The sequence below is a fragment of the Urocitellus parryii genome, chromosome 1 (assembly GCF_045843805.1).
Source record: "Urocitellus parryii isolate mUroPar1 chromosome 1, mUroPar1.hap1, whole genome shotgun sequence".
Taxonomy (NCBI): Eukaryota; Metazoa; Chordata; class Mammalia; order Rodentia; family Sciuridae; genus Urocitellus; species Urocitellus parryii.
Window position 1 is genome coordinate 237,608,941 of NC_135531.1, and position 18,094 is coordinate 237,627,034.

At 37.6% G+C, this 18,094-nt stretch overlaps 1 protein-coding gene across 1 annotated transcript in view; it reads left to right on the top strand.

Annotated features, from left to right (window-relative positions):
* Window positions 1-280: 280 nt before the first annotated feature.
* Window positions 281-18,094, top strand: part of Itgav (integrin subunit alpha V) — an 89,610-nt gene continuing 71,796 nt past the window's right edge. The window contains exons 1-2 of the mRNA XM_026400731.2: window positions 281-715; window positions 12,197-12,327. Of these exons, the coding sequence (XP_026256516.2) occupies window positions 531-715; window positions 12,197-12,327 (316 nt within the window). The 5' untranslated portion in view covers window positions 281-530. The remainder of the gene's footprint in view (window positions 716-12,196; window positions 12,328-18,094) is intronic.

The following is an 18,094-nucleotide window of genomic DNA, read 5'->3' on the forward strand; positions in this document are numbered from 1 at the left end:
GTTTGAGGCCATCGTCAAGGAGTACTGCCGCTAACCCGGGCTCCAAGGGATTAAGACGGCACGGGAGCCCCGCTCTTGGGACAGGCTGCGACAGCGCGCACGGAAGTGCTTTTGGCTCTCTCCAGTCGGAGAACGACTCTTCCCCTCCAACTTCCTCCCGGGGCTGGGCTGCTCGGCCTCCCCAGCCGGCTCCTCCTCCTGCCCTGCCTCCTCCCACTGCCCGCCGCAGCTCTCAGGCCCGAGGTGCGGCGCTCACCCTGGCAGTCCCCAGCCGGTGACGCTGCGTTGAGCCAAGCTCACAGGAGGCGAGGGGCACTCGCACTGCCGCCCCCGCCTCGCGCACCCTGCGCCCCACTTCCAGGGCAGCCACTTGGAAACAGCCCCCCCGCCTCTCCCAGAGCTGTCCCAGGCTAGCTGGGAAGAGAGCGGCCGACAAGTTTGGGAGCGCGCAGGCGGCCGGCCGCTGGCACCGTGCGCCCCGGGAGGGGCGGCCGCCGCTCCGGGCTCGGCGTCCCGGGTGCACTTTGGCTATGGATTCTCCCGTGCGAAGGCGGCTGCACCTTCGCTCCGGCCGCCTCCTGCTTCTCGTCTCCGGACTCCTTCTGCCTCTCTGCGGCGCCTTCAACCTAGATGTGGACAGTCCCGCCGAGTACTCTGGCCCGGAGGGAAGTTACTTCGGCTTCGCGGTAGATTTCTTCGTGCCCAGCGCGTCTTCGTAAGTGGCGGCACTTGGAACGCGAGCCCACCCCCTCCCCCACCGCGCACCCACCCTGCGTTTCCCCACCCCCGGGCTGATCTCCCCCGAGGACCCTGGCGTCTGTGTGTTCCAACCACACCAACTCCGGGGTGGCTTATATCCGGAGTGGGAGAACGATCGACACCCAGTTCCATCTCTTAAAATTGGTTGGGGGCAGAAGGAGAGAGAGCTTTGAAGCAGATCTGTTCTTAAAATTTAGGAAAAGTGGGAAATCAACAAAGACTGGTCCTGCCGGACTTCGCCCAGCTTCTGTTTTGGTTAATTTCATCTCCCAACTTCGTTTTCTCCTGTACCAGTTGGCCCTTTTCTGCTTCACAGATTTAACACCCATTCTTTTCTCCCTCCCCCACTCTTTCCGCCTCTTAGTCTGATTCTGTTTCTTCTCACTCCTTTTCCAGACATTCTGATGACTAAAGTGACCATATTGTTGTATTAAATTCATTGTGTCTTATCTTTGGGACTGTCAGACATTTGAGCATTTGAGTTGAACAGATGAATTGAATGTGTCATCTGCGCTTTTTATAGTGATTCACTATTTAGGTCATTGTTCAGAAAGAACAAGAGTGTTTGCTGAGTTTTCACTTGCTGCAGGTCACTTGAATGCTGCATTATTTTTGTAATTCAGTTATGTTTTCAAATTGGCAGCGTTCCGCTTTGCAAAGACCCTCAGGATTTGAAACAGTTATATGTTCATTATTGGATTGCAGATTGTCTCTGACTCTACTGAACACTGACATCATTCTCACCCCCACCCCACCCCCACTCCACTCCCATTTTAGCCTTAGAAATACTGATTTAACTTAAGAGTGTTCACTGCATAAGTTATGGTGTTTAAATCTTTTCAAGAGGGATACTGTACATTTGGATCTAAGTTTTTAGAAGTTTTAACATATTTTTGTTTCTATGTTTTCTCTGTTAGGTATCCTTTTTTGGGAGGTTAGGAGGAAGGTACAGGATAATTTGGATGGTCAGTACTTAAGACCATTTTCCCAATACATTCATGCCTAATTTGAGGGTGGTCTACATATTTTTCTATGACTGTTAGGATATTCTTTAGGATTTGTTCTTGTCATTTTTTTTTCTGAATGTTACTGAGTATCATTCATTTTGATAACAACTTTTGCAACAATACTTAGATTGGATGCAGTTAGTGGAAACTAGGCATTGTTTCATGTAGCAGACTTAGATTTGTTTGTCATTTCCAGTCACAGTGGTTCTTGTATGACCTGAGCACAGATTTTTCCAAAGTGGTAAAAATGATAATAACTTCAGATAGCATTTACAACTTCACATTCTATGTAATGTTTTTTAGGGGAGGAGGGAATACCAGAGATTAGATGAAAGGGCCTCATATATGCTAAGAATACACTCTACCAGTGTGCTACTTCTTGATTTCATCATTTTAGCTAGTTTTACCATTTAAAAATTTTTGTTCACAGATATTTTAAAGTACATATCCTTTGACAGTATAATACATTTCAGTTGCTTCTAAGGATGCACCTTTAGATTTAATTTGTTTAGAATTTCTGATAATTAAATGTATAATGTGTCTTTTGTGAAAAGCAAGCATTTAAATACTTCAAAACTGATGGAGTGTTTTGCAGATATTCTGCAACAATTTCCTTGAGTTCAGTGTAGGGATACTTGACAAGATGACACACTTTTAAGTATTATTATGGAAAACACAGTAATATTTACTATTGATGATATTTGCTGTTGCAAGGCACGTGGCTAATCTTTGGCCAGTCATTATGATCATTGAATATACTAGGACTTCATACATCTATATGACCTCATATGTTTATATAATCTCACCTGTTGGCCTTTAATGGTAACCTAAAATTGAAATAGGGTTTAAGTTCATGTAATATTTTAAAGTATTCATCAGCAACTTTGTTACTAGTAGAGTAGGAAACCCTAGTATTAAAATTAAATTAAAAAATGAAGCAAATGGAAACCCTTTGAAGTTTTTTAAAAAATAAAATATATAAACAAAGGTTTCTACTCATCTTTTCAGATTAAACACAGATTAATTTTAAAATTATGCTTAATTTTGTAGAAACACACTTTTAAATTTAATAAGCATTGAATCCAAGGTACATGGGATGTCATTTACTATATTGCTAGTTGGATTTATTATTGTTATTTGGTGTTATCATAAACTAATAAGAGGGAAAAACACATAATAAAAGGTGTTTTCTACTTAAGGAATTTCTTTCCTGCACAGGAAGAAGAATTAGTGAGCAAGCAACAGTTATGAAGTTTACTGCTGCCCCTTATCGTTTAAAGTGTCCAAATATCTTATGCAAGCTATAGAACTGTTTTATACCTTATTTTTATTTCTTCTTATTTTTTAAACTAAGATAAAGATGAACTAAGGTACACAGTAGTAGAAAAATTATTATTGAATTATCTCCATATTATTGTTGTTGTGGGCCGATGTTTATTAAAGAGAAGGGAAAATGAAGTACTAAGCAGAAATGTTAAGGTTGCCACTCAAAATATTGCTCCATAGATGAGTATTAGGTTTGAAGTTGGAATTTCTAAAAATAGTTTTTAAAAATCATGGTCAATAAAATATTAGCATTGCATAGTTTTCTTTTTGTTCGAATTGACTTATGGATACAATGTTGTTATATTTACATAAAATTGAAAGATCAGATTAAGGCCAAGAACTGTAATCCTGTTTTTCTTTTTTTTTAAATATTTTTTTAGTTGTAGATGGACACGATACCTTTATTTTATTTTTATGTGGTGCTGGGGATTGAACCCAGTGCCTCTCATGTGCAAGGCGAGCACTTTACCACTGAGGTACACAACCCCAGTCCAATCCTGTTTTTTTTTTTTTTTTGTGTGTGTGTGTGCAGAATAATTGGAGAAATTAAAAGCTGAATACTAGGTTTAAAGTACTATAATGATATTTTACATTGGTAAATCTATTTTACAATTTGCAAAGCACTTTTACTTATATCTTATTTCAGTACAAACCACCAGGGGAAGTAGGGGAAAGGCCATGAACTAGTACATATAGACAGGGAAATAGCAGCCAAGAGTTTAGTCTTAAGTTATTTGAGCAGCTTGGTGTGGGGTAGGGATAAGGAAGGAGCAAAAGTTAGCCTGTGTAATTCAAATCCCACTTGCTTTATGTCTTCAAATACTGCATCCTGTCATGTACACCCTCCTACCTCTCTCCAATCCCTGCCTGCTGGGGATCAAACCCAGGGTTCTATGAATGCTAGGCAAGATCTCTACTACTGCACTACATCTCCAGCTTACTGCTCTCCACCACCCAACTTTTTCCACAAATAATGATTTTTTCCCCCCCTTAATGACAATTGAGCCCAGGAAGGGTTTGCCACTGAGCTCTTTCTCCAACCCTTTTAATTTTTTATTTTGAGACAGGGTTTCCTCAGGTTGCTTAGGGCTGTGCTAAGTTGCCGAGACTGGCCTCAAACTTTTGATCCTCCTGCCTCAGGCTCCCAGGTTGTTGGGATTACAGGTTTGTGCCACTGTGCCTGGCTCCACATAATGATTTTTTTTTTAATATTTATTTTTTGTAGTGTTAGGTAGACATTGTTTATGTGGTGCTGAGGATAGAACCCAGCGCCTCACACATGGTAGTCAAGTACTCCACTACTGAGCTACAAGCCCAGCCCCACATGATGAAGTTCTAAAGAAAGCAATTTCCTTATGTATTCTCAAAGTAGTATGTCATAAGGGTCTCATTTTACATACATATCTACATATGTACACATATTCATTCTCCAAGTAGTATATAAAGTTCTCATTTTAAATATATGTGTGTATGTATACATATATATATGTATACATACATGTATAAATGGTGTTGTGCATTATACACACACACACACACACACAAATAGTGCTATATAGCACTAAATTCAAATTTTTGGTTTTTTCCTCATTAGAAACAAATGGATTTGGGCTGGGGTTGTGGCTCAGTGGTGGAGCGCTTGCCTTGAATGTTTGATCCTCAGCACCACATAAAAATAAATAAAACAAAATAAAGGTATTGTGTCCATCTACAACAAAAAAAAAATTTTTTTTTTTTTAAAAGAAACAAATGGCTCTTTTTTATTGTTACTGTGTATTGCAGGACAAGGGATGGATGAGTATTTTATGGAAGGAGAATTTACTTTTAAACCTCTGGAAGTCCTGACATGGCAATACCTGGAAAGTTTTAAAACAAAACTGCTGCCCTGGTTGCATCTCAGATCTAAAAGCAGAGCTCAGTCGTGATATTCCAGTGGATTGTGGCTCATTTCTCCTTGATGAGCCCATCTTAATTCATTCCTTTTTACCAAGAGATCTCCGTGGTACCTCTGCTTCTATTAGTGGTGTCAGCATTTTCACTGTTGCCCTGGAAATAATTTCATATTCCTCCCTCTCATTTTCTATTTTTCTTTTTCTCTCCTACTGCACTCCTCCAGCGTTAGTCAGTGCTTAGTCACCAGCAGAAGGTCTCAGAGGTCCCTCCTCTGTTAAGGTTTCCTGGTGTCCCTCTCCGCTTTCCACTTCTGTTACTGCCTTTTTTGTCTCGGCCCTAGTCATCACAGGTGTGGCCTCTGGTGCTCAGGTTGTCCCTTCTCTGACCGTCATGTGGCTCTTGGGGATGTATCAGACATTGTATGTGTTTCTTTTAGTTTTATATTTCAGAAACATCCATTTGGATCCTAAAGTTCTTCTGCCACTCGGGTTCCTTCAAAAGTGCTTGCATTGCCAGGGGAGTCCAGACTTGTCAACCCAGATAAGGCCATTGTGGTCTGCCTCAATCTGTGTGCACTTCTTAAAACTTCTCATTTCATTTCTCCCTTTACCATTGTGAACATTGTCACGACACTTTAAAAAATGACTTCAGTTCATAAACTTCAGTGTGGCTTTGGCTTTGCTGGCTGATTTTTTTTTTCATCATAAATAGCACCTATGTGGGGGCTACAGTCTTTATTACTTAGAAAGCAAATCCTAGGTAGATTACTCCTGATTAAGGCCACAGGTTCATAGGACATTAGAGAAAGGAAAAAATCGATGGGGTTTTCAGTTACTGTTTCTGTTTTACATCATACAATTGCTGATCCTAGTATATTTTTTAAATGAAGGTAAATCTGAAACTGGAATTATAGAGCTGTGAGATGACATTCAGCACTACTTTATCTACATGGCTTTGTACATGCATGTATGGTATATTTTTCCCAAAATTCCTTTTGGTGAAGTCTCATGGGTCACCTCAGAATGGAGCTAAATATATTAAAACATGTTTTATCTTGAAAAGGTCAGTGCTGAAAGCAGCCAAATAACTCAGTTCATTTGGAGGGCTTGAAAAATGTCCTTGTCCTGGTTTGGCAGGTTGCCCTCCCTTGGTAGCCAGGGTCACATTCCCTGAAGCAACTGCCCTTCAAGTGCTCCTTGGATGGGAAGTGCATCCAAAGGCCATCTTCCTGGTTGGTTTTCGGATCCTGCTGTCTGTCTCTCACTTCTTTTTCTACTTCTTACACCTCTTCCCTCCCCTTTTTCCCTTCTCTTCTCTTGTCCTCTTTTGTTCCTTTCCTCCTGTCTCCCTCCTCCTGCTCATTCTTCCCCGCACTCTCTCCCTTGCTGTACTTTCCCCCCTTATCTTTGAGCAGTTCTTGGCATGTTATTAATAACATACCCTGGGGATATAAACTTTAATTTTGGAGTCCTAAGGAGTCACTTAAAGCTTAGGAATCCAGTCATGGCAAAAGAATGGTGCGGACGGGGATCCTGATAATATTCTTGGGCAAATTTTTTGGAGAGAGATGGAGTCTGTCAGGAAAAAGTTGAAGACATGAATTGAAGTTGTTATTCAGCCATAGATGAATAACTGTATATAGCCATAGAATGATGATTTCATTGTTCATCAGTGAAATCTCTTGTCAGCTTTCTGGAACTCTGTGCATACACTCAACCTGTCCGCTTTGTCAGAAAAATGTTGTAGGCTAAATTTTCTATCCTTTATCAGTTTTTCCTTCATTTGAGTTACTGGACTCAATAGCCCTTTGAGAAAACTGGCTTTTCGAAACATATTTTTAGTTTTATATTTTCTACTTTGTTAGGGAATAGTTTATTAATTGTATTAATTGTCATTGATAGTTCTGATGCCAACATCTTGTATTTTTAGGATGTTTTTGGATTGTCTAAGTTTGCATTTGTCTGCTATTCACCTTTAGAAAATTTTTCTTGTAAATAATTGTAGTGGACATTGTTATTTGCATTCACTGGAACAGGGAACCAGGGACTCAGAGATTTAAAGTGACTTCTTCAATTGATTTGCAGTATTTATAGCTTTTAATGCCAAACGTTCCATCAGACTGTGATGCTTATAGTATGAACATTTTTTTCTGGTTTGTTACCTCTCTCAACTTTAAACTTACTTGATTTTTTTTTAAAATAAAGCATTTCATAAACAGGCTTTTAATTTTTGCAACATGTATTGCTTTTTCTATTCCTTAATTTTCTCAGATAACATCTTTTACCATTCTATATGTTTTATTCTATGCAAATATTTATTTTTTTCACTACAAAGCTATCTCTTAAGACTTTAACATATGTCTAAGGTAGTCTTACTTTCTCCATCTCTCTGTTTCTCTCTTTTAAAAAATGCTTAAATATCTTAAAAGTAATTAAAGTATCTTTAGCTTTTTTCTTCTAGTAGGCTAGCATTTAGGTATTCCTTTTATATTATTCTACTATTTTTTGTGTATTTCACCAGTATACAAGACTACACATGAAGATATGTTTAGGAAAGCTGGGTGAGCATCCATATTAGTACATCTAATTACTGTCATTTCATGCTTATAATGTGCAAATGGTCTGATGAAAAGCGGCAGCCTTGTTTGTGGTCTTATTCAAGGAACTCAAGCTATGTGCTGCCAACACAGTGCTGTTTTCATTCCGAGGACTCTCCTACTGCGTCCTTTCTTCCATCTTTGCTGAAGGCTTAAAATCTTCCCAGCTCTTTCTGTCTCATGGTGCCAAGTAAAGAAGATATCTAGAGTCCAAAATTGAATAGAGTTTAGTTTTTTTTTTTTGGTTTTGGGTACTGGGAATTGAACCTGGGGTGCTTTACCACTGTGCTACATCCCCCAGTGATTTTTATATTTTTTACTTTGAGATAAGGTCTCTTAAATTGCTTAGGACCTTGCTAAGTTGCCGAGACTGGCCTCCAACTTTCATCCTCCTGGCTGAGCCCTCTGAGTTGCTGGGATTATGGGGGTGCATCACCATACCTGTCTTTTTTTGGGGGGGCGGGGGCGGTGTACCAGGGATTGAACTCAGGGGCACTTCACCACTGAGCCAAATCTCCAGCCCTATTTTATATTTTATTTAGGGTATCATTGAGTTGCTTAGCACCTTGCTTTTGCTGAAGCTGGCTTTGAACTCTTGATCCTCCTGCCTCAGCCTCCCGAGCTGCTGGGATTACAGACATGTGTCACTGCTCCCACCACTGTATCTGTCTTTGAATAAAATTTTTGAATAGGGAAATTGTTTTAAGGATAATTAAATGGTTGGACATTTAGTAGAGGATGGTTTCTACATCCTAGGGATATTAGAGCATACTGGAAAATTACTTTTTAAAAATATGTGATTAGTTTGAGAACTATAATTATTAAATTTGCTTGTTACTCCATTATGAACTTATATATGTGGCAGGCATAAGGGTGAATTAGAGCCCCCTATATTCGAAGAAGCAATTTATCATAAGGTGGGAACAATAGTTTTGACAAAACATTATAAATGGTTCTATAAAGTGATAATTGATACCAATCTAGAAATGAATTTGAATGTAGGTGTCAAGGCAGATTCTGTAAACTAGTCCTAACTTCCTGGAGCCTGGTATGGTCCACAACACTCAAAACATGTCCATACCTGTGTATTACCCTTCTTAGACTACTGCATAAATGACCCAATCCCTTTTCAAGGTATAGCCCTTGAAATGCACACTTGTGTGAAATGTTATTTTTCCTCAAGATATACAGGAAAAAAAAATATTTAATTCAAATGATGGACAGTTTTGTGATTTTTGTGATCATTTTTTCTTTAATGGTGGTGGAGCTATAACTAGCACTAGATTTTCATGCTAGGCAAGTACTCTCTTACTGAGCTACATCACCAGCCCTGTGGTCAAAGTTTTAACCTACTGAAAGAAAAGAACATTATACATGTAATTTATATATTTACATAAATGTAAATTCACATACCTATGTAATTTGGCTATGTAAATCAGCTCTGCTCTAGGAAAAGAATAAGGGGGTTGTGGTATGCGTGTGGGGGGTAAGGGTCAGGAGTAGGAGTAGGTGGCAGTTCATTTACTCAATCCTAATTTTTTTTTACTTATGAAAGATTCTTACTGAATGAAAACTAAGTTGATTTCCTAACCAGAATTATTTTGTTATAATGGAAGAGACCCAGCATTGGTGTATTATTGATGCCAAATATGACTGCATAAAGCTTTATTAAACAGGGCGTGGTTTGCTTGTGAGTTTCATTTTTATTTTCAATTTGCAGGTTTCAAGATAAGTGTCAGACAGGAAGATGCTTATAACTAGTAATTCACACAGCCAGTTATTTGTCTAGTCTAGATGAAATTCGGTGGCTCCTGCCCAGAATAAATGAAATTGAAATTGAACTTAAGAAAATTAAAATTAGTGCATTTCACATTTAAAATATAGGTTTGCTCATAATTTCACAAAAGGGGAAAACAGTTGTAAATATACTCAGCATTTAAGGAAATGAATGATAATGACATAGCATTTACTTAGTGCTGTGTCTACCCATATCCTGTTTTGTCTTCCTCTGCATCTCAATCAGTTTCTTTAGAAGACTGAGAGTCTCCACTGTATCCTCTTTCTCCTCTGAATTCCTGAGAGTAGTTCCTCTTTGGAGTGTTCTCCTAGGATGACTTCTCTCTAAAGCTCCTCCGGGGGGGTGAACTCATTTGCTTTATGATCTGATACTCTCAGCACACTATTTCTCAGGCAGAGCTCTCCTCAGAGCTCCAGGCTACCAATTAGGTGTCTCAGACATCTCAAGTTGACATACTGAGCTAAATTCATGATTTCCTGTAAATACTTAATCTGCCTTCCACTTCTAGACTCTATAAGCTTCCCTCGAATCCATGCATGCAAGAAATATCCCTTTCTCCCATCTTCAGAGCCACCAACTCTCCCTGTTTATTCTACTGCAGATTTCTTCAATCTGCCCACCTTCCTCTCTCCACCCACCTTCCTACTGCAGGTCACTGTCACCTCCCGGCTCCGTTGCAGATCTCTTGCTTTCCTTGTTCTATTTTCTCTTTATTTTTGGTACTGGGGATTGAGCTTGGGAAGCATTGGACCACTGAGCCACATCCCCAGCCCTATTTTGTATTTTATTTAGAGACAGGGTCTCACAGAGTTGCTTAGGCCCTTGCTTTTGCTGAGGCTGGCTTTGAACTTGAGATCCTCCTGAGCCTCTGGGATTATAGGCGTGTGCCACTGTGCCCAGATTATTCTTCTCTTTCTTTCTCTTTTTCTTTTCTTTTCTTTTTTTTTTGGAGACAGGGTCTCCCTACATAGCCACAGGTTGGACCTCAAAGTTGTGATCTCTTGCCTCAGCCTGCAGAGTAGCTGGGATTACCAGAGTGTACCACCATACCTCGCTGTATTCCCTTCCTAATGCTTTCCCCAAAGAGCATGAAACTTAGTTTTCTTAAGGTTGCAAATGACTTGTGCCAGACTCCCAAACTGTTTTTCTGTGCCACTCCCAGCTTGCTCTCACTCCAGCCACACCTTTTCTCCTGTAACTCCTGCAGACTAAATTCTTTCCTGCCTGGGATCTTTCTGTCTTGCTTGGGGTTCCCCGTCAACCACTTCCTCCCACTCCCTCATCCCACATTTCTTCTCTGCTCTTCCCTCACCCTGATGCTCCTGAAGGCCCACTTTAGAATCTTGTTTACCCATTTAAAAAAAAAAAATTTTTACTTTTTAGTTGTAGTTGGACACAATACCTTTATTTATTTTTATGTGGTGCTGAGGATGGAATCCAGGACCTGGCATGTGCTAGGCGAGCGCTCTGCCACTGAGTCACAACCCCAGCCGGTTGTTTACCTCAATTTATTGTGAGTTTCTGGAAGATCATTTCCCTGACTGCTTTTTCTTAAGGAGGCTTCTCTTCCCCATTCTTTAAAGACAGCTTCCCTAGAGAAAATTCCTGTTATCTTAAGGAACTCTGCTCTCCTTCATCCCTTAGAGAGAACTGTATCCGAAGAAGATCTCCTCTCCCTATTCCCAAATAATCTTTCTTGGCCAATTGTTGGTTCTCTTCATTATAATATGAGTAATTTGTTTCTTTGTTGGCTAGTTTCTTGCCTCCAGGGGAATATGCACCCCACTGAAAGCAGGTGTCCCTAGTTCTGCACTGCCTTTATGTAGAGGAGATGCTCAATTCACACCTTTTTTGAATGAATAAAACACAACAAAAGACAGCATTTTCTTATACTTAAGTTTTTTGGCTACTAATTATTTTGTCTTCAATTTATTTTATGCTAATAAAAAATGAAATAGTAGTCATACATAATCTTTGACCAGAAAGCCACTAGATTACTCTTGTGAAGAGAAATTTTTCAGTCACCATTAAATGAAAGGATCGAGATACAATAGTTCTAAACAAAGATAATTTTTTTTTAAATGGAAAAATGGTGATATTTATAATTATCATACTTTGTAATAATCTATGTAGACTTATTTATTTTGCTCTGCAAAATATAGAAAGTACATAACAGGGCACTAAATTACAATTAGGTGTCGGAAGTTCTGGTGTTCTGTTGCACTGTAGGTTGACTATAGATAACAGTGTACTCTATACTTCAAAAAGCTAGAAGAAAGAAATGTGCATGTTTTCACCTAACAGAAATGATAAAATGCTTGTGGAGATAAATATGTTCACTCTGATTTAAATATTACATAAAGTATACTTGTGTCAAAATGTATTACCGTGCCTCATAAATATACACATTTTTTATATACCATTAAAATTACATTTAAATTCAAAAAATGAATATCAGATCACATAAATTGACATAAAACTTCCTTGACTTTAGGTAGCATACGTTTTTGAAACAGCTTTATTGAGATATGTGACATACAATAATTTGTACATATTTAAAGTGTACAATTTGACCAATGTGCATTTTTAAATGAATGTAGCCCTGAAGTTATCATGTGATATTTTTTAGATGAAGTAGACCAAATAGTACATATATGTAAGAGAATACCAAATGAACAAGGAAAATTATGCCCTCTGTGAGTAGTTTTTAAAAGTAGTTGTGGATAATATCAAGAGAATGATTCCTCCTCATAAATTATAAGATATTGCTGATGCTTGGTGTCAATTAAAATATTGTCCATCCCTTTTGTATTTTAGTAGGATGTTTCTTCTGGTGGGAGCTCCCAAAGCAAACACTACCCAGCCTGGGATTGTAGAAGGAGGGCAAGTGCTCAAATGTGACTGGTCTTCTAGCCGCCGGTGCCAACCAATTGAATTTGATGCAACAGGTAAATGTTGATACTGTGGCCTGTTCTCTTAATTTACATTATTTGTTTTTTTTAAAATGTTTTTTTAAAGTAATATTTGTTGTGTTAATAAAGTAATGAATATAATCACCACAGACCCTCAGGGATAGTTTATAAGAACAAATAATTTGTGTATGATTTCCTCCATAATTTTGTAGCATAAGAAAGCATTAAAACTACATCATTTCTGGACTCAAACTAAAAAGCTTCTTCTCAGCAAAAGAAACAATGAGGTGAGGAGAGAGCCTACGTTTTTGGACAAATTTTTGCCACACACACATTAGATAGAGCACTAATATCCAGGATGTATAAAGAACTCAAAAAATTTAACAACAACAACAAAAACAAACAACCCAATTAATAAATGGGCTAAGGACAGACATTTCTCAGAAGAAGATATATATTTGATCAAGAAATATATGAAAAAATGTTCAACATCTCTAGTAATGAGAGAAATGTAAATTAAAACTACTCTAAGATTTCATCTCATGCTAGTCAGAATGGCAGTTATCAAGAATACAGACAATAGGGGCTGGGGATGTGGCTCAAGCGGTAGTGTGCTTGCCTGGCATGCGCGCAGCGCTGGTTTCGATCCTCAGCACCACATACAAATAAAAAGAATACAGTCAATAATAAGTGTTGACGAGGATGTACAGGAAAAGGCACATTCATACACTGCTGGTGGGATTGCAAATTGGTGCAATCAATCTGGAAAGCAGTATGGAGATTACTTAGAAAACTTGGAATAGAACCACCATTTGACTCAGCTATCCCACTCCTCAGTCTATACCCAAAGAACTTAAAATCAGCATACTATAGTAACGTAGCCACATCAATCTTTATAGCAGTTCAGTTCACAATAGCTAAACTGTGTAAGCAACCTAGATGCCTCTCAATAGATGAATGGATAAAGAAACTGTGATATATACACACATACACACACACACACACACACAATGGAATATTACTCAGTATTAAAAGGGAATAAAATTATAGCATTTGCAGGTAAATGGATGGAGTTGGAGAATATCATGCTAAGTGAATAAGCGAATCCCCCAAAACCAAAGGCCGAATGTTCTCTCTGATAAATGGATGCTGATCCATAAAGCGGGGAGGGGAGGCATGTGAAAAATGGAGGAACTATGATTGGGCAAAGGGGAGGGTGCATGGGGGCAGGAAAGATGGTAGAATGAGATGTCCATCATTACCCTAGGTACATGTATGACTGCATGTATGGTGTGATGCTACATCCTGTATAAGGGACATCTATTAATGTGGTTTTGCATTTCTTCTAAGAAAAAGGAGATCATAGGCCCAGAAAGCTTTTTGTCTTTTCTCTGTCGGCCAGATTGAAGTATGACTTACTGATCATTATGGAAGATTAAGCTCCCTGATCATGACTTCTTCCAAGCCTTGGGCTGTGCTACAGAAACCAGCTGAGGAATCTTTTATATTCAAGTAGATTTAGGTGACTCAAAACAAACAAACAAAAATCCCTCTTATTCAGAATTCACTGGGAAAATTGTATGTTGTCTTTCTGGTAACAGGATAATTTTATCTTCAGGGAAAAATTTCAGAGTCAGGATTGTGATAGTAAGGAGAAAAATTGCATAATTTAAGTTTTAATTTATATCATTGAAACTAAATATCCATAATTCTTTGTACATTTATATTGATGTATGAAAGTGCATGTATGTGTGTATATGTATGTGTGTATGCTGACATATTTACATTTGTATGAATTTAGTGAATCCTCAAAGAAATAATGTGACATTTCTTCTAGTCTAATAGTTGCCCCTATTCCATCTACCACTAAATCTTATCCCTAGTCCTAGTGTAATGGTTTTATACAATTTTTTTTAATGATTTTTGATTTGTTGCTTTGATTAGAATGCTTTAAGATAAGCCTGAATAAAATTAATCCATTTTTTTCCATATTGTTGTTTCCTCCTGGTTCAAAAATATATTATTTCTGGGAATTATATCAGTGAAACAGGAATCATGATGTAGACTGTTCCATTCCATGTGAGGGATGAGTGCCAAATGACGATCAGTCATTAATCCTGTTAAGAGGAACCAAGTCACGATGGTTCTTTTCCATTTGAAATTATCAACATTAAACTCTATTTTTTTTTCATGTGACAAAAACTTGGAAAACCTCCAGAGTTTTATAAACAGGCACAGTTTTAACACAAATAGAAAAATACCTCTTATTCAGAATATTCTGGGTCAGAGGATTTATCTTCTAATACAATATGAATATTAATAAAATGAAATGCAGTTCAATTTTGATAAGATGAAATGTTTTGATATATTTCTGTTTTCAATAACATGAGTTTTGTATATTTCAAGATAAATTTGTTATTGTTTTTTGAAATTTGGCTTCAGATCGTATTGTATTTATTGAAAAAATAAAATATGTACATGATAATAAAAATTTCAGTCTGTCCAAAGGGGGATAAGATGAAAAACAGGACTCTTAAACTAGCTTACCCAGAGGTAATGTCTCTTATCACAGCAATTTATCCTTCTAGAATTTTTTATACATGTATGCATCCTTAAGAAAAAAACAATTCGTAAATAGAAATGTACTGTTAGACACTGCCCCCACCTCCGGAGTTCAATCCAAGATGGCAAGCTTATTTTCAGCTTTGCTTCCTGAATAATGTTTATATTTTAGCAAACATAAAAAAATGGAAACCTCAATGTAAAATTTATTATCATTTGGATTTGTGAAATTTGGCTTTGAAATATTTTTGTTAGTTTTCTTTTAAGCTCTTCTGACTTACCACTTACTTATCTTCTGGGTTTTTCTTTTTCTCTCTGATTTTCTTGACATATTATGTAAACAAAACTACAACTGGGATGCAAAAAAGAAAAAGAAAAAGGCCCAGTTTCCTATTTTACATGTTTATGCAATGACTGAAATATCACAGCAGTTGCCTTCTTGGAATTTAAACCCTTTTATCCAGTAAATTCTCATAATTTGTAGACTCTTAACCAAGGTCTATATAATATCTGAAAACTGATTTTTCCCCCCAAATAGTCATAATAATTAGAATTTTGAGACATTATAGAATTAGTGAAAACAAAAAGATCATTTTGGGGCATGGTTTTGTTGTTGTTTTAGGCTAAAATGACTGATCTGTAGAAAAATCACAATTTTTCTGAATTTGAGCATGGAAACAGAACTGAAGCCACAGATTAGCATATGATTTAGTTTAGGAATTAATGATCTATATATTTTTGGAAGTAAATGTATTCTGAAACTATATTGGGCTGTTATATAAAACAAACAATATGGACACTATTCATGTAGCAGACTAGGGCAGTCTAATCTCAGTTTTGTGTATGTGCTAGTCTTCGTTTCCTATTGCTTTTGTCATAAATTAGCACAAACTCAAGTGTCTTTTCTTTTTTGGTGCTGGGAATTGAATTTATGGCTTTGCACATGGAAAGCATATGCTCTACCACTGAGCTACACCCCCATCCCCTAGATGTCTAAAAATAACACAAATTTGTTATCTTCAGTTCTGGAAGTCAGAGGTCCAAGATGGGTGTCACTGGGTGAAAATCAGTTGTTCATAATGCTGCATATCTTCTGCAGGCTGTAGCGGGAGACTTCGTTCCTTTCCTTTTCCATGTCCTAGAGGCCACCAGTGTCCCATAGCTGGTGTCCCCTTCCTCCCATCATCAAAGCCAGCAGTGACTCCAGAGTCTTTCTTGTATTGTATCACTCTAACATGGAATCATCCATCTCCCTCTTGGGGTCACACAGATAATCCAGAATAATCTTTCATTTTAAGTTTCTTAATTTGATAAACCTGCAAAGTCTTTTTTTTTTTTTTTTTTTTTTTTTGCCATTTAATGTCACTTAATCAAGAGAAAGTTTCTGCGAATTAGGATTTGGATACCTTGGCCAGCAGGTGGAGGATTACTCTATCTACCACAAGGCCATTTTAAATATCTTGTTAATTGACATTAATTTATTCTGAAAGCTGCTTCCTGGCCAAAAAAAAAAAAAAAAAAAAAAAATCTGCTGGCTCAGATTCAGGCTTTCATACTTACTGGGTGAGACTTACTTATGTTTGCCAGCCTCAGTTTTGCCATTTGTCAAAGAACCATAATATTTACCTCTCACATTGTTGAATAGACAAAGGAAATCATGTCTTTGAAGGTATTTTGTAAACAGGAAGCACCATACATGTAAAGAAAGGATGGTTTATATCAGGCTTATAGCTAAATTAAGGGAAGGTGAATAATTAAGGAAGAGGAAAGACATAAAGATAATTATGGGTTTGGATATTAAATGGATTATATATTGGCTTACATTTTAACTTCTGTTATTGTGACATTTGGGAAAATCCTGCCCTTGCAACATATTTTCCTTTTCTAAAGGAAGCGGATGTTACTAACAGACTGATCATTACCCAATTTTCTCCACAATATGTATTTTCCAAAAAAGATAGACTGCCAGTCTCCCTGGGAAAGGAAAATATATATTACCTGGACCTGCCAAAGACTCTTTGCTTAGAAATACAGGTTAATGGTATGCTTGTGAAATATGTCCTTTAAAAATAGGAGAAGGTCCTACTTCTATATGCCAGATATGGTGTGGATGTCACCTTTTGCCCACCAGGACCATCCTAGAGAAGGTCAGAGGTCAGATTCTTTTTTGAAATATCTTGCTGCCACTCTTAGCTACTTCTTCAGAATGGCTGAGCTTTAGGCTGTGGGTGGACTGGCAGCGCTAGTTCTCTGTCAAGAAAGATGCTGTAGAGTGTTTTCTGCACATTACAAGACTTTGTATTTAATAGAGAATAAGTAAGTGGCTTTCTAGTCTCTGAGCCATACAGTTTGCATCTCATTGCAATTAAAACACTCAGATTGACTCTAAAATAACCTCCTTTAACTCCCTCCTTTTGGTGAATTTTGTCTTCCAGAGTTATGTCTACAGTTTTCTACTATTGCAACAGTCCTGTAAATTTATAAAGTTAAGAACAAAAATAGTCTCCCTTCCTTGTTAATAGAACATAAATTTATACTAAGGATTTTTTATATGAAAGTGTTTCTCCTGATATAATCTGTAATCTCCTGATCCTGAGTTATGTAGTTAGAGAACTGGTAAGCACCTCAGAAATGGTTTAGCCCCATTTATTTATCACTAATTAACTAACATTCCTGCAGTTAGTATTTTATTTTCAATGTTTTGCTGAAACTAAACCCTCACAATCCTTTAAAGTATGACTTCTTTGCTGTGCACTTTGGTCTTTGATTTGACTCACCCATTCTTCAATACTTAACATTGGATTGGATTTTTTTCTTTTTCTTTCTTTTTTTTTTTTCACATTTTCAGTAAAGCGTTTTTGTTTTAAAATGTTAGATGCTTTCAGGACCATTTCCTTCTCATCAGTAGGAGAAAACAAACCAGCATTGATAAAGCAGTGGGTGCTTTCAAAAGGCCTGTATTCTTTGTGCAGGATTCTAGCAGAACCAGTAGACTTACTCAAGGAAGAAGGGAGATTTTGATTCTCTGTTTCTGTGGTGGTGATAATTCAATAAATAAATAAATATCAATCCCAGTGAAACAAATCTTATCCTGTTTTGTTCTGGATATACTTTTCTGATGCTTTTCATTCATTTCTAGAAGGTATCTGTATCTTATGTTATGTACAAGACTTTTTTTTGTATAGTTCTGTGTAAATTAATTATACTTTCTCATGTCTATGGATTATGATTTCAGAATACA